Source organism: Haemaphysalis longicornis, unplaced genomic scaffold (assembly GCF_048455015.1).
Source record: "Haemaphysalis longicornis isolate Haplotype H1 unplaced genomic scaffold, Haemaphysalis longicornis Haplotype H1 scaffold_3, whole genome shotgun sequence".
Lineage (NCBI taxonomy): Eukaryota > Metazoa > Arthropoda > Arachnida > Ixodida > Ixodidae > Haemaphysalis > Haemaphysalis longicornis.
Window position 1 is genome coordinate 12,741,819 of NW_027526335.1, and position 26,311 is coordinate 12,768,129.

At 45.8% G+C, this 26,311-nt stretch overlaps 1 protein-coding gene across 1 annotated transcript; it reads left to right on the forward strand.

The window, feature by feature from the left end:
* The first annotated feature begins 93 nt into the window (after nt 1-93).
* Nucleotides 94-26,118, forward strand: LOC144173807 (uncharacterized). Its single transcript, XM_077702064.1, has 14 exons — nt 94-100; nt 5,376-5,563; nt 6,853-6,954; nt 7,558-7,634; nt 7,777-7,912; nt 10,352-10,420; nt 10,999-11,086; nt 12,460-12,599; nt 15,279-15,377; nt 19,750-19,841; nt 21,026-21,127; nt 23,614-23,682; nt 25,796-25,889; nt 25,977-26,118. The coding sequence occupies exons 1-14, from the start codon at nt 94-96 to the stop codon at nt 26,073-26,075; spliced, it is 1,362 nt and encodes a 453-aa protein (XP_077558190.1). The 3' UTR covers nt 26,076-26,118.
* Nucleotides 26,119-26,311: the final 193 nt, after the last annotated feature.

The window sequence follows — 26,311 nt, forward strand, 5'->3', positions numbered from 1 at the left end:
GGACTAATCTGCCCGCATCACAAGATTCACAAAACTGCGAATTAGAAACCTAAAGGTTTCAGAATAGCGCGTGCCGCGTGACACTTTGATGAGATGGCAGGTGAGGAGAAGAGGTGCTCAACACCCGTGCAGAACCGTGCAGAACCTTTTAATTGATTGATTGTGAGGTTTAACAGGCCAGAGCAACGCAGGCGACGAGGGGCGCCGTAGTGATGGGCTCCGGATTAATTTTGACCACCTGGGGATCTCTAACGCGCGCCGAAATCTCGAACACGCGGGCGTTTTCGCTTTTCGCTTCCATCAGAAAAGCGGCCCCAGAGGCCGGGAATCGAAGTCGCGACCTCGTGCTCAGCAGCACAACGCCTTGGCCACTGAGCCACCGCGGCGGGTCGTGCTGCTAGAAACGCAGGGGCGCGTGTCAGCCTGCTCCCTGGTGTAATTCGCACCGTAAGAGGAATAAACGAAAGTGAAGGAAGAATCGCAAACACGGTGCAGCAGAAAAGAAGGTGGTAGAAGCAATTCGTTCCAAAGGACAACGAAATTAAAGCTAGAAAGAAAGAGGCGCCAATACGACGCAGCAGAAAACAGGTCGTTAATAAGCGTCACCAGACTTTCGCCTTCAAAGCACGTAGGCAAACTGAAGTACCCGGCTAAATTTTTTTGCAAGACCAGTCATCTATTTTTTGGGGGAAATCTTTCCTTAGCTCAATTATAATTATTCTTTTCCTAAACGAAGGTGGTTTGGTGTCATTTCGGTTGGTTTGAACGGGGGAGAGGGTGGGTGCACGGCATATTATTAACAAGATTAATTCACGGCATGCGTTGCACCGGAAATGCCGGGATTGTACTTTTCCTTGGCTCCCGCTTTTTAATTCGTAGCATTCTTTGCCGCGTATTCACACAGCCAGCACGGTGGCTGTGTGAATTCCACAATAATGCAGATTTCGCGAAATTTCGCCTGCAATCGTTATAATAGCGTCAGTGAGATACTTTGTCTAAAAAAATTTTTGACACACTAAAAAAATAAGAGAAACAGAAAAAAAAAGCAAAAATGACGGACCGTGTAACGCCCTGCGTTTCCACAGAAATGCAGATTTGGAGGAAGTAACGCCTTTATTGCTATAATAGGGTAATTGGAGATTATTGGTCAGATAAAATTATACAAAAAAACTACAAAATAACAAAATAAAAACATAGCCAGAACAGTGAACCGTGCAACGCCCTGAATTTCCACAAAACTGGAGATTTGTCGGACCAAACATCTTTAATACCGTAATTGGAGATAAATGGTCGAAAAACAAAAAAAATTGGGCTCTAAATAACTCCCACTCTAGGCAAGCGGCGTATGAATGCTACGTTTTACCAGGCAATTCTCTGAATTTCAGCAGATTTTTACTTGAAGGCTGTGGAAGAAACATTAGACATTTATATTCGCGAATGTTCTGAAAAATATTTTATTTGCCTGGCAGCACTCCACCGATGGATGCCAGAAACCCAGCCAGTGCATCTTCCGATAACGCCAAAAAATTTGGTGAGTCGTTTTCTTCGTAGCCAGCTGCAATTACGTCTCACAATCGATATAAGTGTTGCAAATGTATAGAAGGAACAGACGTTCATGGGAGCATTTCGTAGCATGGTACTTATGGCTAGATGAAAATTGCCGTGACTGGGGAAGCAGCCCTCGTGTTGCTATTGTGCATCGTACTTTCTTTATGCATCTTCACTGTCCCTGTAATGCATTGTTTTCGGCTCCCAGCAGGAGAGAGATACCCAGTAACGAATGTAATTTTCGATTTAATTTCTAGGAATGATATAAGTTCATGGAGTCATTAAACTAGTTGCGCCTATTTGCATTTTCTTCCTTTGATGGAACTGTTCTACGCGGTAGACTTGGTCCACACTGATGGGGTGGTGGTGGTGTGTCAGAGGGGCACAAAACATAGAAAGCAACGCTTTTGTTCTTGTAGGAACCATGCGGAATCGTTAAACCTGCCTTTCATAGAAGTGAGCCAAGATATATTGATGCAGCTTAAGAGAAGCAGGGCTTGCGTTCGGGCTCGTTGGTATTCCATAACGTTCCTGTTAAGCGCAGAAAAAAACAGGGACACAGGAGACAAGGACAAGCGCTGCGGTGAATGCCCCAAGTGTGAACCATACTTTAAAAACTCTGTGATATTGTTTCACAAATCTGATCAGCGCACGCGTGAGATAGTAGAGGCAGCTGAAATGAAACCAGGTGATTTTGAGTGTGTCAGTACGACATCAGTAGCCTTGTCCGATAAGGAGGCAGCTTTCTTAAAAAAGAACTGGTCGTGGTAATGACTAGCTGACACGTGTGGGACAGCGGCAAGCGATTCCGTTATTTTAATCTGTGTATAATCGTAACCTTTTCTGTATCTCTTGTATTTTTGCTGCTATATATTTCACCTTGATTCAATGAAATTCAGTTGGAAGTAACGCTTGTCTTTGTCTACTGTGTCCCTGTTTTTTTCTGCGCTTAAGAGGAGCGTTAAGAGAAGCGTTCTGCTGAGCCCATGCGGGTGCAATAAGCAAGAGGGGAGGAGAGGGCCGAGTGGAGGGGATGCGTAGAAAGAATACCTGCCAACTCTCCTGAATTTTCCGCGAGGCTCCCGGATTTTGACAACTCTTCCGATTGTACGAATGCTATATCGAATTTCGCAAAAAGTGACCGCCACAGCAGAGAGGTCGGTTTCTTTTATTCAAGCGCGTACGTCAGTCTTTGCTCTTGCGACAGTTGCGGTGCTGCGGAAGAACACTCGCTACCGTACTTCTAGTTCCTTGTAACCATATTTTGAGTACCTCTAAGTATCTTCTAGGCACAAAAGTACCGCGCGCACAGCGCGACTGGGCGCTGCTGGAATCTGCAGCGAACATGCAACGATGGCGACGAGCGACGCGAAGGAACGTGACTCAAAGGCTACAGCAAACACGTAGCGTGGGCGGCAGCGACAAGCAAAAAACTTAGCAGTGGCTTAGCTCGGCTATGCCAGGATATGCGTAGCGTGAGTTAAGCTGGTTATTTTTAGCTTTCCAGGTTGTCTAGGATTAGCTTGATTATCATGCTTACTGCTGCTTTAATGACACACACACGGTATACGCATTATGTGACACATGCATATTTATCAAGCGGCTCCAGCGCAGCGTCACCAATCGCCCCAGAGCTAAGCTGGTTCCACAGGCGCACGCCGGTGTTGGAGCGACGCACGAGCCATCGGTTCCACACTCGGCCACCCCTCGCATGATCATCAAGTGGACCGGGCCGCCACGGGCGGAACGGAGGTCGGCGAAAACGCGGGACGCGTGGGGTGTGGTTCCACAGGCGCACGCCGGTGTTGCTGCGACGCTCGAGCCATCGGTTCCACATCCCTCCACCCCTCGTATGATCATCAAGTGGACCGGGCCGCCACGTGCCGCGCTTGCGCAGCGCGGTGTTGCTGCGATGCACGAGCCATCGGTTCCGCACCCGGTCCCCCCTCGAGTGATCATCAAGTGGACCGGGCCGCCACGTGCCGCGCTTAAGCAGCACGGCTCTTCAGGAGTCACGCGAAACTGCTCAACCTCGGCCAGTGTAGCTCACGATACAAAAAAAAAAAAAGTCATACACTGCCGCCAATGTCCTTTGTCGCGGTCGCTGGTCGCGCGCTTGTAGACAACCAAAACCGAGTGATGGGGACGGGCCTATGTAATTTTTTTTCGCTTGTCGCTGTCGCCCACACTACCTGTCTGCTGTACCAATTGAGTTACGTTTTTTTTATCGCTCGTCGCCGTCGCATGTGGTTACCCCTTAACAGCTTACAAAGGCCGACCACGAGTCTCGCCACCACCGTACCGAAGGAAGGCTAGGGATATGGTCCCTTCACAAATAAAGAAGTTTGGCGCCCTCGAGTGCCAGAACCAGGAGTAGAGTTTGTCATGGTGCAATAACAAAGCAGTTCAAAACGGACACCCTTCCTCCCTTCTGAGGTCAGTATCCAGTCTCAGTAATTTCCGAACTGCTTAGCTACAATTGGCGGACTATTGGCGATTGGAATAAGCTTCCGGGAAGTTCGTTTGCGCATCTGGTGGTAGATTTGACATCGCTCTAAAGTGTTATCTACATGGCGACATTGAAAACGGTGTTTCTTGAATTGCCGTGATCTTGTTCCGGTCAAAAATGTCTTTTGTTTTTTTTTTCTTATTCATTATTGCTGCTACGGGTTGCTACCCATTGCAATGTTTGATGACCGCTGTGACTCGTTCTATAGTATGGCATTTTTTTTTATTATTTCGCCTTTCGTCTTTCCTTCCTGTTTTCTCTTTTATTTTTTTATTTTTTGTCTTCGGCTCTGTTGTAGTTTGATGTGGTACAATGCTCTTTGCTGCAAGCTTTTAAAAGTTGCCTCTGTTGATTTTTTTTTGTATATTACGAGATTCATGATTCCATTTCTGCACTGAACGCTTTTTATATATCTCCTACAACAATGCCCTCTGGGCGAATGTAGTAAGCTGAATAAATAAATAAATAAATAAATAAATAAATAAATAAATAAATACATCCCCTCCCGCCCCCCTCCCCCTCGTACGCGCGTAGTGGTCTGCCGTGTTTTCATATTGCTAGGTGTAGGGCCAGTCGCTCACTTTTTCGCGGAGATGCTCCTGATCGACAAGGGAGCAGTTAATAAATAAAACGGCGTTCTTCAAATGTTGCACCAAGGAAATGGTAGTCAGAGGGATGCCTCGTCCCAACTTCGCCACAAAACAGAGAGGAAGAAAGATATGGAGGGCGATTACTCTAGTAGTCGGGACTTTGCGTAACACCGAAATCTCACACGGGAATCGTGCGACCGGTGTACGGGGAAGGGGGGAAATTGAGAGCAGAGTTTCCCTAGTATTGTCGCGCCTTGAGATGACGACACAGAAGGCGGTGGCGCGTTACGTTGTGCACAAAACATGTGACCAAGACGAAGTTTTCGGTGGCGCATTGCCTTGCCCTGTCCCACTCATGGCAGTCTTGTACACACTGTAAATAGATATTCTTACCCCTTCCATGGCCCGTTCGTCTGATTTTCACTGCTGCCACGTAAAATCAATGGTGGAGGCGATGTCACGTATCAGTATTTGTACGGGTTACAGAACGAACGCTGTCGCAGTTTGTCGGCAGTTTATGTGGGCACTGCAGGAAGAGCACTGTAACATATTGACGGCGTGTAGTGGACGCAGCTGAAATCCGCTGTTTAGAAAGCTCGTGCAAGGACGCCGCCGCAGGATAAGTAGGTGGCCAGCCATAGCGCCAGGGACTGACCGATTTGAGGATTCGAAAGATCGCTTTGCTGCCTGTTAATGCGGTGATGCGAAAATTCCGGTGGTCCTGCCAGATGCCGCCAGCTTGGACGTGACGGTGGCTGGGACGGACTCGGCCGGGCCTCGTACCCCCTACCCCGAAAACTTCGACCAAGAGCAACGCATCGATATACCGCCCAGGATCCGGCTGCATTTCCTCTACCTGACCGCCTTCCTACAGGGGATGTCCTGCGCAATCCTCGAGCCTTTTTGTCAAACCGCGGTGAGCAACAAACAAACGAACAAACAAAAACAAACAAACAAACAAACAAACAAACAAACAAACAAACAAACAAACAAACAAACAAACAAACAAACAAACAAACAAACAAACAAACAAACAAACAAACAAACAAACAAACAAAGAAGAAATTAAGCCAACAAACAAACAAACAATAAATAAATAAATATAGTGCATTGGAACATACAAAGCTTTGGTATCGGTGCTCTGAGAGCCGAGGGGACGAAAAAGATGATGAAATAAAATAGCGAGTACAAAATACGGTGCACCACAAAAAATACAGAGAAAATATTAGTCCAGAATAGACTATAGTTAAGTATCACAATCAGTTTATACAATTGAGGTTGCAGGAAATGAAGACAAACACGAAAGGGACACAGACGGCTTAGGAAGCGAACAAAACGGCTTACCTTGCGCTTTGGAAGCGCACTCAGGGCAGGTGCAGCAGCATGTATTTGGAGGAACTACTTCGAACAAATAAAAATTAGAGGTCATCGCTGATGTGGTGGAAGACGAAATAAATCAGCATCCAAACAAAACTTACGGCTTCGATGAAATTATAGGTTTGTAAAAAACTAAGATGGATGAGGCCAAGAAACGAAACTGACGGAAAGGGAAAAGGATACCGAGAAGGGGGTGAAATAAAAAGTAAAAGAATCTATCGATTAGCGGAAAGAAATCGTAGAAAGAACACAGATAGGCAATGTAAGCAGACCACGTAACGAACCTGATGCTTTGCTTTTTTAAATTAACGCAAGACGTTTCAGAACAAAGAGCATTGAAAGCTTGTATACCCAAAGGGTAGATAATTTGTGGTGTTCAGGAAGGAAATCAAATCGGTACGACACGTTTCATTACGAGTGTGACCACATTCACTAAAACTCCCGAGAGGAAATGGTACACCTTCCCGAAGTCGTAGGGTTATAAAGCTCATAAGCAAAAAGCAAAGTACGATGCCGTGGAAGGGAATAAAATGCCATCGAAAACCCGGTAGGGGGAATAGAGAAAGAAGGACATAACGTAAAACAGCCACCAGCTGTTACGGCTGAAAACGGGAACCTTTCATTAACAGGAGCACTAAAATTTTAACGGTTGGACAACAAAGATGCACTTGCCTGCATGGTTAGAAAGAAAATCTAATCTCGGCGACACAAAGGGGCAGGCAAACACAACAATCAAAATCAACCAATAAATTAGTTTTCAACCGCAGATGCTCAGCAACGAATGGGGGCGCATTTATAGTGGGGGACGATTTCGGCTTCGGTTCGCAGCTGTACGCTCCAGGGAAAGTATCGGGCGCACTGGCCTCAAATGGTTTGCACGGCTGTTACATTGTTGGGACTCTTCTCACGACGCCATGGACAGCAAGATTGGTAAGCTGGCGACTGTTGCGTAACCTGCGTCCTTTGCGCGCAATAATGGAGTACGACAACTTGCGCAACATTAGAGTTTTTCTCGCTGCGTTAAGTTCCTGTTTCATGTAAAAGCGAAGCCTCTTACTTAAAAAGAGACAGTTATAAGGCTTATTAAAGCATAATCAAGCGGTTATCCAACTTGAAGTTCGTTTAAAAAATGGAGATTTCAATGTAATGTAAAGGGTTACTCATCTCCCAAATTAAAATTCGTGAAAGCCTCTGAAATTTCTCCCAGTGTCCTACAGACCCGCAGATTATCTGAGAGCAGTGTCATGCTTATTGCATTCCAAGTGGACGTTTTAAGGGTGCGTTTGCCATTTTATTTGATTTTACCGAATTTTTATCTGATTCGTTTTAAACAAGTAAACAACATAAACTACGTTACGTATTACTCGGGGTGGCAGTAAGGCTTCTTCTGTCTCCGGAAACAGCCGAGTGACCTTTTTCGGCTGGAATACATCTGGAAAATGGCGATGTGCGACGTTAGGTGGAGGGATAGTACTCCTGCAGTGATTACTGAGATTTCCAATTTTAATCAGTAACGCAATGTTTTTCTTACAGATGCTGAACGATTTCAAGATGCGAAGGCTGTTCAGTTGGGGACTCTTCTGTGAAGGATTCTGCTGCTTTCTTTACGAGCAAGTGCATGCGTTTATTCCAAAAATATTATATAAACAAAAAAGAACAAAATAGTGTTAGTCAGGCAGAATCTATACTAACTACTAACTACTCTAACAATACTAACTACTCACCAAGTGCCACTCCCAATCTTGGTTTCAGGATTTTGAAGCCCTTTAGGCGTGATCTCCTGACTGGCTTTATCAGGATTCTTCAAGGGTGTGGCGCATCCTTGGTGGTTCCCGGATATTTCTTCATCTTATGCGCCCAGTTTCCGAGAGAAATTCTTACTTTGATTGTGAGTAACCATGTACATGCACGAAAAAAAAATCCTTCTTGCTCAGTTTGGTAATTCTGAGGTACTCGTTATAACTTTGGCAGCAGTGCAGTGTGCAGAGACGGTCGAGTAGGTCAGGTTGTTTAAAATTCTACGTGGCATGGTGCCACACTTGAAAGCACGTGTTGAGATAAATAAGACTATGTTTACGTTGCCAAACCCAGATCTGTGAGTGTCGTCAGTCGAACACCGAACCTTATCATTGCGCTACTCAACCAATACCTACAGCTCACAGCTTACTTTGTGTCGCTGTCTCGGGTAGTTTGTTCCATCCCCTGCAGTAGGTTTAGAATTCTTGGCCTGTCTAGTTCGCAGTATTTCCGGCACGCGGGTCATTTGGGGTTGCGCAAAAATTTCTAAGCCTTATAACTTGAAAACCAGTACGAGGGCAAAAAGAATCTAGCTGAGAACGAGCACATGACGCCTCTGGAGGTCGGTTATTGAACTCGTTGACTCAGAATTCGAGGGGCTCATTAGGAAAAGGACTAAAACTAATACAAAAGCTCCATATTTCTCATGAAGTGTGATAAGAGATGGCCGTCAGCGACAACACGAAGGGTACCAAAACGGCTTGCAGATGAGTTCGGTATATTGGGCCTTTTTTGGGATACATGGGGTGTCTCTAGGGCTTTCCTCCTTTGGTATCAGAGGGCTTACATGGCGCCTCAAAATCTCTTCGTAGCAATGCATTATTGTGGAGTAGTGCGGCCGACTTTAATGTGGCTCGGTGTATAGCTTTCCATAGCAATACACGAGGTCTTGCGGTGGTGGTTCCATTCGGCCATCATAGTTCGGTATCAGACGTTCTGCATTGCACCTAAAAATATGTTCCTAGGAAAGCCTTTTGTGCGTAGTCGTGAAGGTGGCTGTAAAGGGGCTTGTTGTACAACACTCTGTATGGGTACATAGGGTTTTATGGAGGTATTAAATATAATACCTTGGCCCATTCATGTCTTCTGATAAAACCTCTTATACTGCCCCTTGAAAAATGACTTCGTAGGACCCCATTTTCGTATATTAGTGACGCCAACAACAAAAGGGGTAGCACGTCATAGCATTACACAGGGTCTTCTGGAGGTATTTTTTAAAACAGAAAAACGCCGAGACTATGCGACGAAGGCGTGCAGTCGGGCGGGCGCAAAACTCCATTTGTCAACGTCTTTGCACAAAGATTATTTTGATAACTTTAATCAGTGCCTCTATGATTGTAAAAGAACAAAACGGGCATAAATGATGCTGACTCACTACTGTAGCGCAGATCTGACTGATCGCGCCTGCAAACTTTGAGCGCAGAGCACTTTAGGCGCTCGCCTTGTCGTCTAGCTCGCTCGTTCGACCCAAGTATACAGAGCACCAAGGCGGCGTCCCGGGGTAACGCTGTTGTTCGCGGCGTACCCCAGAGGCTTCGAAAGCCAAGCGGTTTATATAGTCATAAGCGTTCTAAACTCGTGAAAAGCTGGCGCTTGTCATACATCTTCCCGTTATTCAGCGCAAATAAAACTTTCGGTAAGTTTGAAGAAAAAAATTGGCCGCGTATCTGCTCCTTTCGTTGCAAATTCCGTCAAAAGACGATAGTCTTTATCTGCTTTTGCGAAGTAAATGCCTCCCTTCGTTTTCCCTCTCACCTCTCATGTTGTTCCTCTTGCGTCGCGCTCTTCCCAATGTAAAGACGGCAAAGGTTTGCTTAAATCATTTTAAATTTCCCGCGTTCCACTGCTCCAAACCGGGTGTCTCGATGCGAACGCTGCCGTACGGCGAAGACGCGCGTTAATCGAGGCGCCTTACTTCAACGTTTATAGAACCGCGTTTCCCTACTCCACGTGCGTTGCAAGCAGAACATGGAACCTATCTAGTGGAACCTTGCGTAAGTGTTGCCGGTTGATTTCTTAAAATGGCGGCAGAAGCTATTGTGGCGCGGACGACAGCAGGCGACGGCGGAGTGAATTCATTTTCTGCAGTTGATGAAGTGTTTAATTTCGCAAAAGTCAAGCATGTTTGATTTTTTTTATAAAGGAACACTGCAAATATCACTTCTGTATTGATTTGTTGTCTCATATTTGCGTAATGTCTTGTTCTTCTTCAACAATGCGCCCGCGTTCCTTATAGTTAAGGACGCTTGTTGGGTTGTTTTTACCATAGTAAACGCAAAATGTGGCAGTGCAGCGCCAGCACGTGCGGGGAGAAAAGCATAGAGAGAACAGAACTCCTGCTGGCGCAGTTTCAGGCAGGGGGCGCGCGAGCACTGCGAAGGCGGGAAATTTGAATTGCATGGGGTGGTAGCAGTAAGCGGATAACGGCGGTACAGCCCTTTATGGCGAATCACTGCTCTGCACTTCCGACGGCTTTCACATTGAGTGGAACGGCTTCAATTTTTTGCAATTACTTCGCGGTCTTTTTCAGCCCAGACTTGCCGCAACGTTCACCTTTGGTATGGCGGTGTGGTCCTACTGCGGTGGATTCCTTTTTGGAGTAAGTGCTCACTGAGCGTGAGCGCTTGTTGGATAGTGCACGTGGACATCCGGTGTGGTGGGGGATCGGTCTTCCACGTGGTTATGCAGAGGAGGTGCTTTTTTGGTGGCAATTTATAAAGCGAAGTGGCCATTGCGTGCATCTAAAGCCTGTAAAATCGTGCCAAATAGCAACTATAAATTAAGTTATCGTATTTTTATTTAAATGTTTAGGTAAATGCACATGCTAATTGAAACCAGAGACCATAGTTACGTAATTCTAGTTCGGAAATATTTGGACGCAACGGCAATGGCGTTTGAAGCACGTACGCTTCCCGAATGACAGCCGTCCAATACGTGCTTGCTTTATTTAATGTTGCAATGGAAAGCTCCAGGGAGACGTGGAGGTGAAGCGTGAAACGGAAACGAGGAAAATAATTGTATGGAGAGTGGAGAGGGGGATAAGATTAGAGAGAATGGAGCCACGTTGCCCCTTATCAGCCTTCATACCCGCTGTACTGTTATGTAAAGGTATCCCAGTGTCGTTGAAACGTTCTAAGCTTGACCTGCCTCTTTCTCTGCATCTTCTTCCCTCGACAGGCCCGCATCCTGATGTTCCCATTCCTCTGCGTAGGATGCCTGCTGATGCTCTGCTCCTTTTGGGCTCAATCCGAGCTGCCCCTTTATAGTGAGTACACGGCAGCGTGGCACACATGCCGAGAAAGCCTTTAAGGTCACCGGTCAAATAGTCCCTTCCCAAATTGAAGGCCAGAAGACCTGCCGTAATTGCAAAATCTCAAACTCATACCAAAGTCACTTCACACAGGGCAGGCTACGAATATCAAGTCGCGAAACATGACCACCAGCCCGAAGCGGGAACAGATGACCACTCGGGTGTTGCGGACAGGCCTATTAGTGCTTAAGCCAATGAGATTTTTTCTTTTCCGTTCTCTTTCAGGATAACTGGTTGGTAGGCCCTCCCACTTCCAGTTTACGTTTACTTTTGGTGTCAGTACTCGCAGTATTCATCCTAGGCGGTGATTAAGCCCCCTCTCTTCGCGATGGCGTTCGTCCGAGGCCTTGTCATCTGGGGGCGCATCGGGTCAACTCCCCCGCCTCAACGGAAGTCGGCAGGCGCTGCGTGCAGTTGAACAGGCGGCCGGCTTTGATAAACACGCGGTTCGTGCATATTACCCCGAGGCGAGCTTCTGGTCGGCGAGCCCGCGGAAGGCGGTGGCCGAACGTTGCGCGTAATTAGCGCTGCAAATAACCAGGCGGCTGCCGGGCGGCGGAGGCGGCGTTCGGCCGATGCGAAAACTTCGGCGACTCGGTTCGCCTCGCCAAACGCCGCGTGTAACTGCCAACGGCGCAAACAAATCTGCGCCAAGTCGTGCGGGCCTTACGCGAGAAGGGGGCCCAGCCTTGGGCTGTGAGCAGGAAGCACGATGCCGCGAGCATTGCCCTGGTACGTGTGGCAGGAAGAGATGGGCTCCATGTTCAGGCGGTTGAATGAATTGTGTAGCCGGGCTTCGGCTGAAGCCGCATGCCGATCCACATGGCCCATAGATCGAGTTGTTTGGGTGAACCGTGTTGGGTATGCACGGTGTCTTGCGCATGACAATGACGAATTTATGTGTTTGCTTGGCAGGTTCAATCGTAACTGCGATGGGTGGGGCTGAATAAGCCATAAATTTATTCCGACGAAAACAAGATAGGCATAAAAGCGTGCTACTTGCTAGGAATGAGTGGTACGTATTCTTGCTTGTTTGGTTATAGTTGTCATACTTTTGTGGAGCCTATCTCTGCTGGTGTCGTGCACGCCTTCGTACATACCAAAATAACCAATTGCGCAGGAATAGTCCCCAAGCAGCGTTAATTCACTAGATATTTCGAACACCTTTTGTTGTTATTATGTATTTATAGCCCGACGGCGGACACCCAAATCTGTAGCGAGAGGCAATGGAAAGTGAAACATTGATGCATGTAGAATCGACTATTTATGATGTCAACAAGCAGAAGAAGTGAAAAATGTCACATTTTTTGTGCCTTTCCTTTCTTCAGGGCAGAGGTTTGGTGGATTTAGGACCGGGATCGGAAGCTTTGTCACGGACGCGAACGTTATCATGGACTTGGCAATCATGGCTAACGCTGTCATGCTGTTCGTCAGCAACCGCCTGTCTCTGCCAGACGTCGCAAACAAGGTCTGGCTCAACGTCAATAGAAGCCTTTAAACTCATTTTCCAATCTCTACTGCGAATGCAAGTCGCCATACTCGGGCACCACTTAACCCTGTAACGCCCAAACGATGAAAACAGTAAATTATTCTAATGCTTTATTACATTATAGTTTGCAACTCAAACAATAAAGAAATTCGGATAAAAAATTCTTTTCTCCAAGTGTATAAAATAACATAATGTATCATAAACGCAAAAAAAGTACGTGTATATATACCAACATAAATATTGTAGCTATATAATATAGCATATACCCATTTACATGTAGGTATATGTACACCTGCCTATAAAATAAATATATAATGTAAGATATACCCCGTAAAAAAGTGTATCATACACCCATTGAAAGTACGTGCAGAACCGCGGACGCGCTTACGATGGAGGAACACATCTTTAAACGGTCTTTGGGACTCCATGCGGCCGGTTATCGAGATATAGTTTTTTGAAAAAAGGCTTATAAGTTATAATAGGTACCGTGGAGATTTCCTGGCGATCTAAATGACCAGGTGCGAGTAAACAAAATACGAAAGATGGCGTATCTTATATGATACATTGGACATTACAGGGTTAAGAACGACAACCGAAGTTGCCCCTGCGTATCATCACCACAGCCGGCTGTTCCACCGCGGAATGCAGAGTGCGTTATTGAGATTATTTTTAACGCAACACGAGTCATTTTAGTGAAATTTTCGGTGTTAATCTGCTTATGAATTACTGCAGGGCCGACCACTAAACTCGGCACACGATGTCACCCATTAAACGCAATCTTCATTAAAACACGCGTGCGCGCGTTAGCGTCACGACACCGTTGGTACCATACATGAGCTATTGCCGTTCCTAACTTGTACCCGAGTGTAGAGGTATTTTTAAGAATGTGCTCAATGTTCAAACTTGGAGATAAAACGTGTCGTGGAGCACTTCCGGCTGATCTCATGCAGCCCGCGCGGGGCCCCTGACAACCCACTTCGATCAATACCATCCCGCAAGAACTAAGTTAAACATAGATATTGCCGAAGTAGTCGGGGCGTCTAAGAATACTTTTTTTTAGTTCTTTGCGCCATCCGAAATTTTGTGGAGGTAGCAGCATTGCTAATTATGCGCGCTGACCCGTGGTGTCCGGCACCACACAGCGAGGGCTCTGTGCCACTTCCGGTTTACGCTTATGTTAGAGCAGAATTGTGGCGCCACCTGTTGTACCCTTAACGAAGTTCCCTGTAGGTCGGGCTCGCAGCATTGTCTAGTGTTTCGAAATTACGACCTATAATCATAACGGGTTCAGAAACTAAGTAGCTTGAATTTCGTCGTTCTTGTACATCCTTCAAAGGTCGTTCGTACGGCTGATGCAGTTGGTGCATCCTCCAGCAGAGGTAGTGGTTAAGGCTTCTAAAGCTTGTTGCGTGCATGATAAAGAGGAACAAAAACGGCTGCCAGCAGGAGCTCATATCTTATCTGCGAAGCACATTTCCGGAAGCTTTTCGGAACCCCGGAGAGTTTACGACTTTTTGTAAACAAGTGCTTTGTACGCTTAGGCCTATAGAGAATAAAATAAAAAGAGAAGAAACATCAGTTATTATGAAGCACTTCGGGGCAGGAACTGATCGTTTGGGCTTATACTGTGATAAGCCTCGTCCAGCGAGGAGTTGGGCAATCTAGCAGGCTGCAGCGGAAGTTCAAAAAGTGCGTTTAAGCCTCATCACAAGGCGTATGATAGCATAAGCTAAGAAAAGAGGACAAAGGTTGACGGACATGGTGGTTTGTGAGCATGGTGCAGACAACGACATGTAACTAGAAGTGTCGGACAGATGGAGCCAGTTAATAGTGCGCAGACAATGCAAGGAATATGCTTGGGCTCTACCGGAAACGCATGAAAAGCTGCCCGACCGCGTAGATTTTCCCTCCTCGACGCACAAACGTTGTAGAAAAGACGGTGAAAATTACAGGAAGGGACAACCAAAGTGATTTGAAGCTCTGCGGCTCATCTTTATCCTGTTAGTAAAGAAGTGATGCACGACTCAGCTGCGATTGGGCAGGTCACCTAGCGACAACGCCAGTATGTAATCTCCAAAGCACGTTTCAGGGCCCCTCTTACTGCACTTGAGTTGCAGTTAATCCGGAGCAATTGCAATTAATCCGGAGCCCTAAACTACGGCTCGCCTCATCGCCTTCGTTGCGTCGGCGCGTTAAACCCTACAATCAATAAATTTTCCACTTTACTACGCTGCCGGTGTTTACTATGTCTTGATACTTGTTTTTTACGGGCTGCGTTGTGTTTCAGAAGCAGCAAAGCACCAGTTTCCCCAGCCTAAACCTTCAGGTTACTATAAATAACTAAATAAATAAATAAATAAATAAATAAATAAATAAATAAATAAATAAATAAATAAATAAATAAATAAATAAATAAATAAATAAATAAATAAATAAATAAATATTTAGGCATCGCTCAAGAAACAGCCGTAAGGCTCTTAATATTTGAACAGTTTCTTTTTTACTGAAAACTAATCACGCATTACATGTAGCCTATAGCCTAGCAGCATTGGCTTTAGGCTCAAGGATGTTTCATTCTCGCAAAACGACACCGAACTACGTATGCTTTCACTGCCTTTTTTTTCCGCGTTTTTTTCCCCTACTTCGTCACGTTTGCAGTTTCTGGACAAGAAGCTGGGCACCTCCGCACTGGCGGTATTATCCAATCCAGTCTGCATACTGGCTTCCACTCTGTGGCTGCGATCGAGTTGGGACCAGGTGAGCACCCTTTCTCAAGAAATCCAACGCCTGCCAGCCCGGAGCTATTTTTAGGTTTTCTTGCAAGGGTAAAGAACGGTCGTTAGGCTAATGGAGGCTTAGCAGGTGTTATTGCTGTTCGACCGTATTAAAAATAGAGAAGCGAAGCCTATCCTGAATTTCCAAGACGACCAGCCGTGGTGGCTCAGTGGCTAAGGCGTTGCGCTGCTCAGCATAAGGTCGCGGGTTCGATTCCAGGCCGCGGCGGCCGCTTGTATGATGGAGGCGAAAAGCAAAAACGCCCGTGTGTACGAGATTTCGGCGCACGTTGAAGATCCTCAGGTGGTCAAATTTAATCCGGAGCCCTCCACTACGGCGCGCCTCATCGCCTGCTTTCCGCCGGCGCGTTAAACCCTACATTCAATCAAATTTCCAAGACGAAGGGCAAAGGCTCGGCTGAAAAAAACGAAAGCCGGAATGTACACGGAAATTCACCGCGCCAAACAGGTTTTCACATTGAACAATGTACGGAGAATCAGCCTTAGGCCTATGCTGGGTTATTAGTGCACTGCTAGGACTAATAGGAAATTTATATCTAGTAAGGAGAAAATATGATAATCATGCAAATCGTGTTTGCTGCATTAATTTATGTTTGGGTATTAGGCATACTCCCCGACGAAGTGAAATTCTAACTGAAATGAATATTTAAGTACCAGTTTACGCCCTGCATAATTTTCGAACACATATGTAGCTCACTTTGATACGGAAGTGGACGTTTACGTGTAGTTTCGATTTGTTCCCTATTCATTATGGGGTGGCTGAAGGAATGTTCCTATTGAGATTGACATCTTGAGGCGCAAGTATGGCATATGTTTACTGGTTCGACACCCAGCTACGCAGGCTGTACATATCAACGTTACTTCTAGTAACGTTGGTACATATTGGGGGTGGCGAAATACAAAGAAAAAAAAATCACGCATCTGCACGAAGTGAATCATGGCGAGTGGGCGAAGCACTGGGGATCATTCTTACAATAAATCACCCGTGAGAGTGCTCACTGCTGTTAAAACGATTCCCAATCCAATCCAATCCAATCCAATCCAATCCAATACAATCCAGTTTATTCCAATCCATTTCATTCCAATCCAAATACAATTCAATCCAATCAAATCCAATTTTTCTCGCGCACGCTCAGCACGCATGCGCACGCCGGACAAAGCACGGATTACAGATATTGCGAAGCGCTCAGATGCTTCGCACCTAAAAAAGCGTCAAATCCAGCTTGTACGATAATGTACGCCTGATGTCGCAGCATAACTGTTTTAGTCTCACTAAGCTGAACCAGACTAGTGCCGTATAAGTCACTGATCAGTGATAACCATTTACCATTTGCCCTGTATATATATATATATATATATATATATATATATATATATATATATATATATATATATATATATATATATATTGGATTGGAACATTGGAACATTGAATTGGGAACCGGTGGGAGTAAGGGTTAAGGGAGAATACCCGAGTGACCTCAGATTTGCTGATGACGTTGCCTTGCTAAATAACTCGGGGGACGAATTGCAAAGCACGCTTCCCGCACTGGACAAACAGATTAAAGCCGTGGGCCTGAAAATTACTATGCAGAAAACCAAAGTAATGATCAATAACCTCTGGACAGCACAGCGGTTCGAGATATGTGGAGAGGCAGTGGAAGTCGTAAGCGAATGTGTCTACTTAGGCCAAGTTGTGACCACGTATCCCAACCATGAGGCAGAGATAATTAGAAGGATAAGAATGGGGTTGAGTGCATACGGCAGACATTGTCAGATAATGAATGGCAGCATAACATTGTCCTTGAAAACAAAGTGTATGACAGCTGCATCTTACCGCTACTCACGTACGGGGCAGAAACTTGGGGGCTCACTAAGAGGGTTCAACTTAAATTGAGAACGAATCAGCGGGCAATGGAACGGAAGATGATAGGTGTAACATTAAGGGACAAGAAGAGAACGGAGTGGGTCAGGGAACAAACGCGTGTTAAGGACATATTAGTAGAAATTAAAAAGAAGAAATGGACGAGGGCAGGACATGTAATGCGAAGGCAAGATAACCGTTGGTCATTAAGGGTAACAGAGTAACAGAGTGGATCCCTAGAGAAGGTTTGCGGGGATAAATTGGTCGCAGTTAGCACAGGACCGGAGTAATTGGAGAATTATTGGAGAGGCCTTCGCTCTGCAGTGGGCGTAGATAGGCTGGTGATGATATATATATATATATATATATATATATATATATATATATCATCACCAGCCTATCTACGCCCACTGCAGAGCGAAGGCCTCTCCAATAATATATATATATATATATATATATATATATATATATATATATATATATATATATATATATATATATATATATATATATATATATAGGGTGTCCCAGCTATCATGCACGAAGATTTAAAAAAGAGCAATTGCCTTACTCGAAGAGAACTTAGTGCATAATGTTTCTAGTGCAGTGGACTAGCAGGCAGAATTTTTTCGTTAATGAGATTTAAATAATCAATCTTAATTAATTATCTAACTCGACAAATACTTTCCTAATCATCAAGGTAGAGGAGAGACGTCTAACTGCGGTATTTTCAGCGAAGAACTACGTGCTCATTTATTCTGACTGATAAAGAAACCCCGCGAAATATGAAAAATACCATGTGACGGCGATCCCACTTGCATCGCAAAGTAGCGCCCTCGAACAACGTTTCTCTTAATTAGCCAGCATGAAATAAATTAAAGAAAGAAAGAAAAAATCGCGAACGAGTGTTTGATTTATCTGTCTTATCTGTCCCAGCGGAAGCAACGCGTCGCGTATAATGCTAATTGAAAACGAGATATGATAGCGGTTATCTTAGAGTAGATCGAGTGCACGGATGGTTCGTTTTTTCCCCCAGAACCTGTCCCAACAAAAAAAAATTGACAAAATCAGCTCGAATGTTGAAAGGCGCGTTTTGCGTTGCCCCAGTCGCAATGCCTTTTTCTAATGAGCAGAAGGCCAACATGATCGTTGCCTTGGGAGCGGCAACTGGCAATAAGAGAAAGGCCGCAAAGATTTATCAGTCTTGGAAGTTTGACGGTAAACCCAACTCATCGACAATCATCATAAAGTATGAAATCTTGAGACAAACCTGTTCTTTTCAACAACAGCGGCAGAGGACTCCGTCTGTGAGTACAAGCGTACGCACGGATGTTCTTGCATTTATGGCTGCAAACCCTCAAGCTAGCGTGCGAGACATGGCCGCCCAGTCACCAATGTCCAAGTTGACAGTCTAGAGGATTCTAAAGGACTCGGACTTTCACCCGTACCACGTTAGCCTGCACCAATGCTTGGAAGACAGGGAGTTTCAGAATCGCCCGCATTTTTCAAATTGGATCCTCACATAATCTGAAGAGTCACCATACTTCCTTACCAAGGCAATGCGGTCAGATGAAGCCAATTTTTGCAGAAACAGCCAGGTAGATCTGCACAATGCACACTATTGGAGCGACTCCAATCCACACTGGGTAAAGCGCACTCGGCACCAGTACCAGGGGTCATTCAATGTGTGGTGCGGACTTTACGCCGGTAGTATAATAGGCCCAATCTTCTTCAACCAGACGTTTACTGGACAGCGGTACGGGAACGAAATCTTTGAAGGAACGGTTGATCGGTGCCTCAGCGAAGTCCCGCTGTCACGTCTTCCACAGCAAGACGGGGCGCCAGCACACAGCAGCAGTCGAGCGCGTAACTGGCTTGATGCGACTTTCCAAGCACAATGGATTGGACGGCACGGGTGACGGGTGACGTGCAGATGACGGGTGACGTGCGTGTTTCTGTTCATTGACGGCGCAACAAATTCTCTCTATATGCTCTTTCTTCATTCAAATGGCCAAGACGTTTTACTAGCCCTCCTTACGCCAGATCCCTGGCCAATCCCCCACGTGCATATCATGTCACAAGAAAGATCACGAAACGCTAGCTCACGTGCGCTCGGCATTTTCTAGCTATTTCTTGTCCATTGGCCATGCAACCAATACCTTAAGCAGCTTTGCTGTTAAAACTCTCGTGAATCTGAGGTTGGGATGAGCCTCATTGCGCAGTTATAGTTTGGATTTGTTAGGCCTAAGTTTAAACTCTGAACACATAATACACGTGTGCGCATGCTCGCTCGTGTATCTCGGACGTTAACAACACCGCACCCCATTTCTTAAGCTTTGCTTTAAAATGACGTTCCCCGGGAGGCCATTCTGCGAAGGCAAGTTTTATCTGACCTCGTGAGACGGGCTTTATTGAGCACGGTGTTTTCACTGATGCATAATGCTGTAGTGCTCTTCATTGCGGCGTGCAGGTGACAATGCGCGGGATGTCGCTGCTAGGAACCGTCCTCTCCATTGCTGGGCTGGCCCTTCCTGGATCATTGGAAAGCATGGCACAACATCCGTAAGTAACAGGAGCAAAACCAAAAAAAAAAAAAAAAAACGTACGCTTTGCATACTCTTCGAAATAGCATTCTTTTGCAAGAAATGCTGACCAGCGGCTGTTATGATGGATTGTCTGTCCTCTCCCCGGTCAATTATATTTTTGGTGTTCAGCGAGTTGGAGAACTTTGGGTGTATATGCGTGAATGCGCAACGAAAGGACGAGCTGAACAAAATGGACAGGGGAAGGGCGATCCTGTCTTATGTGTTCGTTTTGTCCTCCTATATGGGAGACATTTCGGGCACGTTTCTTGGCACTAGCTTTTACGGCATAAGACCTTTGCGGGTAGATTTGACGCGTTTAAATTAGTCGATCGAGGATCGGTGCTCTGTCCGCCGGTTTGTAAACGTGCACCTAGAGAACGCCCCGGAAACCGTGAGCCCACTCACAAGGTACCCATGGCAACACGGCCGCGAGAATAAAGACCATTACTTGGAATGTAGCGAATTAGAAATGAGGGGCTTGTCGAACGCAGCAAGGAAAGAAAGCTGGCAAGAACGCGCCAAGAAAGACATTGGGGAGGGAGTTCATTCATTTTTTATGTTGAAGTACGTGTATTTCTTTAGCCAGACGAAATGAAATGCAGAAAAACAAGATTTATGGGTGGTAGCTGAACCCACAATCTGATGTTATGCCAACTAGGCTAACGCGAAGACTGTGCCCCCCCCCCCCCCCCCGCTGGTATTCTGGAGCGGTGGATACAATTATTCATATAAATACCCAAAAAAGTAAAGGTTATATCAAAAGAACGGAAAGTTGGGCTAGTTGGTAGGGACTTATGTTGGTGTGAAGGCGCTCAAACAACAGGGACAAAAAAGAAAAAGAAGCATTAGCGCCGTGTTGTCTGGTTCTTTCCCTCTTTGATGGCACGTTTTTCCTACCAAGATACAGCGTAACGTATATAATTTTCTACGCTTTTCGTCACGGCAGGCTATCCATTTGTCTCGGGAAGAGTGGTATGGTTGTGAGATGGATGGGGTTTGGAAAGATGATGATTTCCTGTTCTTTTCGTTCGCCATTCGGAATTGCTTGTTCTTTATTTTGTAACATTAGAAACCATGAAAGCAAGAGTAATACAAATAAGAGACGCGAACGGAAATTCCGCTTTCCGTGGTGACATTCCTCTGCTCATGCCGTCTCTGCAGGAAACAACGAGCTTGCGCATTCGCAGCATACCAGATTCTCATAGGGAATGGCTGCGTGGTGTCCTTCCTGTCATCTTTTCTGCACTGCTACCACCACGCTGTGTAAGAGCGAAATGAACGACACTAGAAATTACTGTAAAATCAGATGAGGTTCACATCGCAGCGACACCTGTGTCTAGCCCTGTTTAGCGCCCCGAAAAATTACGAGACCCCTCCGGAGGTTGCTCACTGGGTAAATGGCGACTCCTCCGGGGTTGCTTTGGGGTTGCACAGGCGCACATTTCCTGAATCGGGTTTAGGTACTTGCCGTGAATTATCTTTAGTCTCATTTGACCAAGTGAATCGTTACAGTACGAGTACATTTTTACAAGCTTCCGTTTACGTCCAAGCTAGATAGATCAAGCTAGTGTGGACGCACGGGCAAATGCGAAACAGCACAAGGGGGGACTGCAGAAGCTATAAGGGCAACAGTGACTCGTGCGGCTAGCGCATGACGTCTCTCTATCTCTGTGCGTGCGTGCATGTGCTAGTGAACGCGTTTGCGTGCCTGTATGTGTGTGCGACGAGCGAGCGAGCGCTAGTACTTGTTTTTGTAGCGAAAGCTACAGTACGCTGCCTCGGGCAGTCTTCGCGGGGTGACCAGTTTTGACCTTGAGAGCTAGAGGTCAAACCACACCCCCTTCCGCAAGTGCCCGGATTGTAGCAGCGCCCGAGTGCGCTGCTACAATCCGAAGGCGATGGGCGCGCAGAGCCGTGCGCGATGGAGTTGGGTGAACATCCAGCTGTGGTCGCTCGTACAGCGGCGACGCTGAAACAACGCCGTGAGGTGAAAAAGAGGAAACACGCTATTGTTGCGTCCAGCTTCGCTACCTTCAAGTCTTACCCGCTAGTGTGAGCTTCCTTCATTTTTTCGTCGTCATCGTCTTTTCTTGTAGAGTAGTTAAGCATAATTGGATTTTACGGGATTTCGGCAGTCTTGCCCACACTAACGCAGTTATTGGCATGGCAACGTTTTTACGTCCATTTTTAAGCGTAGAGTTTCCGCGGCACCATTTCGTTTGAAATCGTCCTTAAGTCATGTTGCAGAAATTATTCCTCAAGAAACAGTGTGAGTACAAAGTATATGCAGGCAAGACCTTCAAACACTACTGAAACTGGCGGCATTCCTGGTGCATGTGCGTGAGAAAACGTGCGTGAGAAAACGTGCGTGAGAAAAAAAAACATAAGTACATAATTTGGAGTAACAGCGTTATTTTAATAGAACATGCTCGTTGAATTAGGCTTTATTAACGTAAATGAAACACTTTAAAAAGAGCGTCGAAGAAAGACGAGATAAAAGTAGAGCTATTGAAGTCCCCACGTTTTTAACCGATTTAGCCCTGGCCAATCCCCCCTTGTGGGTACGTGCCAAAAAATTTGAGGACATCATCATCATCATCATCATCATCAAGATATCTGATCAAGCTGCGCTTAGTGCAACAAAAACATGCACGCAAAGAGCGTGCTTTTAGCTTCTCGGGAGCCAGTACGTCTACGTGGCTTAAAACGCCCAGACCCAGTTTACTCAGGACTGGCTACGTTTTAAAAAAAAGGAAGTTAAAAAAACCTCCGATGAAAACTTCCAGAAAACTTAAGAAAGGTAAGAAAACTTCTCGATAAGTTAAAAATACTCGGAGACACCTTATTTCCTTCGCTAGAAGCAAGCCCGCTCTTTACCCGCCGCGGTGGCTCAGTGGCTAAGGCGTTGCGCGGCTGAACCCGAGGTCGCGGGTTCGATTCCCGGCCGTGGCGGCCGCTTTTCTGATGGAGGCGAAAAGCAAAAACGCCCGTGTGTACGAGATTTCGGCACACGTTAAAGATCCCTAGGTGGTCAAAATTAATCCGGAGCCCTCCATTACGGCGCGCCTCATGGCCTGCGTTGCGTCAGCGTGTTAAACCCAACAATCAATCAATAAATTTTACAGAATATTTTTAAAGAATTTGCAAAAGGAAAAACAAATTGACTTGCGTGTGCGTGTGCGTGCGCGTGTGCGTACGCGTGTGTGTGTGTGTGTGCGTGTGTGTGTGCGTGCGTGCGTGTGTGTACGTGTGCGTGTTTGTGGGCTTCTGTGTGTGTGTGTGTGTATGTGCGTGTGTGTGTGCGTGAGTGCGCACGTGTGTGTGTACGCGTGTGCGTGTGGGTGTGTGCGTGCGTCCGCGCGTGCGTACGTGCGTGCGTGTGTGTGGGCGTGTGCGTGCGTGTGTGCGCTTGCGTGTGTGTGCGTGTGTGCGTGTCCGTGTGTGTGTGTGCGTGCGTGTGCGTGCGTGCTTGTGTGTTTGCGCGAGTGTGTGCGTGCGTGCGTGCGTGCGTGTGTGTGTGTGTGTGTGTGTGTGTGTGTGTGTGTGTGTGCGTGTGGGTGTGTAGTCAAACTGCAAGGTATAGGAGATAAAGGCAATGTAATGTCTGCAGCATTTTGATATGAATTAACAGTTAATAGCCACACCTCATATGAAATGAAACGTTTAGCTCATGTTTTCATTCTTGTTCCGCATGAGGTCCTGTTGGATGATTCATTCTCGTTCGTGTTCTTCCTTGAAATTCTTTACAGAGATGGCAACAACATGCGGTACTCCCACATTGTGCTGTCTGGGCTCACATGCACAGCGATTTATGTTGGGTAAGGACTGTTTTTATGCGCTACCTTATTACAAAAACGGTACGGTAATCGCTGGCTTCCGGTGTGCATAGCGGGATGACGGAAAAAATAACAAAAAGCAGTTTTGGCGCTTCAATGCCCTTTAGGCACAGTTTCTCATCGAGGGTCGATGTTTTTAGTCAGCAACCACCTCCAGTCGGCATGCTTCCCTCCTCGCTACCTACGGGCCCCCGCGGTCTGTTCGGGCGTCGTTACGACCACCGGAGGGGAGTTACTCTTAGGGCACCAATTCCGCATTCCCCAGCCATTGACATCTATCTCTAGCCGCCGTTGCTCTTCTCTTAGCCTTTTTTGGCGCCCCTTTCGCACGGCGTTCTTTCTGAGCACACTCGCAAAGCAGTTGCTGCCCTCCCCAATTCGAAACTCTACCTCTTACCTCATTTAAATTTCTTCCTAATCTTTCCCTCTATCCATTCCTTTTATGCTCCCTACCCCACCCCCCACGGGCCCGATAAGGTGTCGGCACCCCACGCCAAATAGTTTCGGGCCCTTTTCACCCATCTCATCCTCTCCACCCCCCCCCCCCCCTTAAACCCTCATAGCATAGCATAGGATACCATAGGACAGCTTTGCAAATATCATATCTCAATCTAATGAACGATCAGAAAAGCAACAAATTTATTTTTTTAAGTGAGACGGATAGCGAGGCGAGTAGTAGAGCACCGGGCAGAGTAGGAGTTCAAAGTGAAAAATTCTGTATTTTACTCGCGCATGTGCGCAATATGAAATGCAACTTCACTGTCGATATGGTCCTCTTGCAAGAAAAAGGGTTTCAAGGACTTCCACAATGTCTATGGTTGCAGGAAAAAAAGGGCTGTGCTATAAGGGACAAATAACGAACTAAGGAAGACGGATGAGCACTGTCTTTTTTCTCAAACTTCTTGTCAGGAGGTAATGCCAAATATATATAGAGCATCTAACAGTCTAGTTGAACAAACCGTGAAAGCGTCTACATATCGTATGAATATGTCACGTACGCAAAGTTAATAATTGCATGAAACCCTGTAAATATCGACGCGACAAAATATTTGGAAACAGTTAGTGCTAAGCTGCCAGCGAAATACAACGAAAGAAAAATAAGCAATAAAAAAGCAAAAGAGGTGATGCTTAAGTCCATACGCCGCACCACGTTGTAGGTTACCAATTGTGACACAACTTCGAAAGTAAACATCGTACATTTTCGTTCACAATCTGTATTTCATTCCAGACTAGACTGTGACGTTGCCTAATTGTTGGTGGAAAATGATTTCCTGGTATTAAAAAGTAAATTTTCTACCTGCTCAAAGGTGAACTAAACGGTCAATGTTCTACCTGTTAAAAGGCGAACAACACTGTTTTTCTTTGTATAAGCTTCAACAGACCTGTCACAGTGTTTGAGCAACTGGAACGCAATGACAGTTGTTTTTGACCAGGTTAGTTGGCGCGATTCTTCCATCCACAATGGTAGCTCTTCGGGTGATTCAGCAAGGGGTCCGGTACGATATTAGGGTGTGCAATCACCTTAAGTTCGCAGGTTCTAGGTGAACTTTGTGCACAAGCTTTAACTTTAAGCTCGCATACTGTAGGTAACTGTGTGCACAAGCTTTAATTTTTTAAAAGAATCCTTGTCTGCCCTTTTCTAAAAAGAGGTAGGAGCACCAAAACGGACGCTTACGGGCTTACTGACAAAATTGTCGTGTTGGTTGTTGTAGCTGTTGTAGCTGCAGCTAATAGCAGTTAGCCGTCGCGAGGGTCAGTACAAGCGAAGGGAAGAAATCGGTTTGCATATGTTGTAAGGCGACGAAAGACCCCGCACAAGTCGGCAGAAGTTCCCATAGACTTGGTTTTATTAGCCCATCGGTCACTCTACAAAACAAGCCATCTGTGATGATGATCATGCACGGATGATGATAATAATGGGTATGTAAAATAACACGTTCGTAATAGGTTGGATTTGGTTCGGTGGAAAGTACGAACTGTACATTTAGTTTTTACTTATGAAATCCCACAAGCATCCCCGAAAATTACTATTTATATTGCAGCGGACACTGTTGCACACGACGTGAACGTTAACGAACGCTCGTTTCTTTTTCAGTCATTTCGCTGCAATTATGTACGACACCTTCGTCATGGAGAAAAGTGAATACGTTCAAGCAGTCTCCATATTGCTGCACATGGAGTTTATAGTCGTAAGCCATGTTTCATTCATTCCTCACAGCTTGTTTCCAATACGAGCGGAAAAGAACGCATGCAGACGCATTGATCTTGAATTGCAGTTCGTCTTCTTGTGCACTACGGCCGTCTACTGCTTGATGAAGCCCGATGAGCAGATACGAATAGGATACGTAAACCCCGACGGCACGCTGCGGCACTGACTGTGCAAGTGGACACGCCAGATTTCTGTGCCTAATAAAAGATAACGAAAAAAAAACAACCAATAAACAATTTCGCTGAAAGCAGGCGCTTTTGTGCACGGTCTCTATTTCTTTACACGACATTTCTCGGCGTGTGCAAATGTTCGTGTCAATTCCAAAACAAATATTTCTCTATTACATGGTTGGGAATTTCAAATATTGAAATAGACGCATGAATACATTTTTTCTAGCTGCGA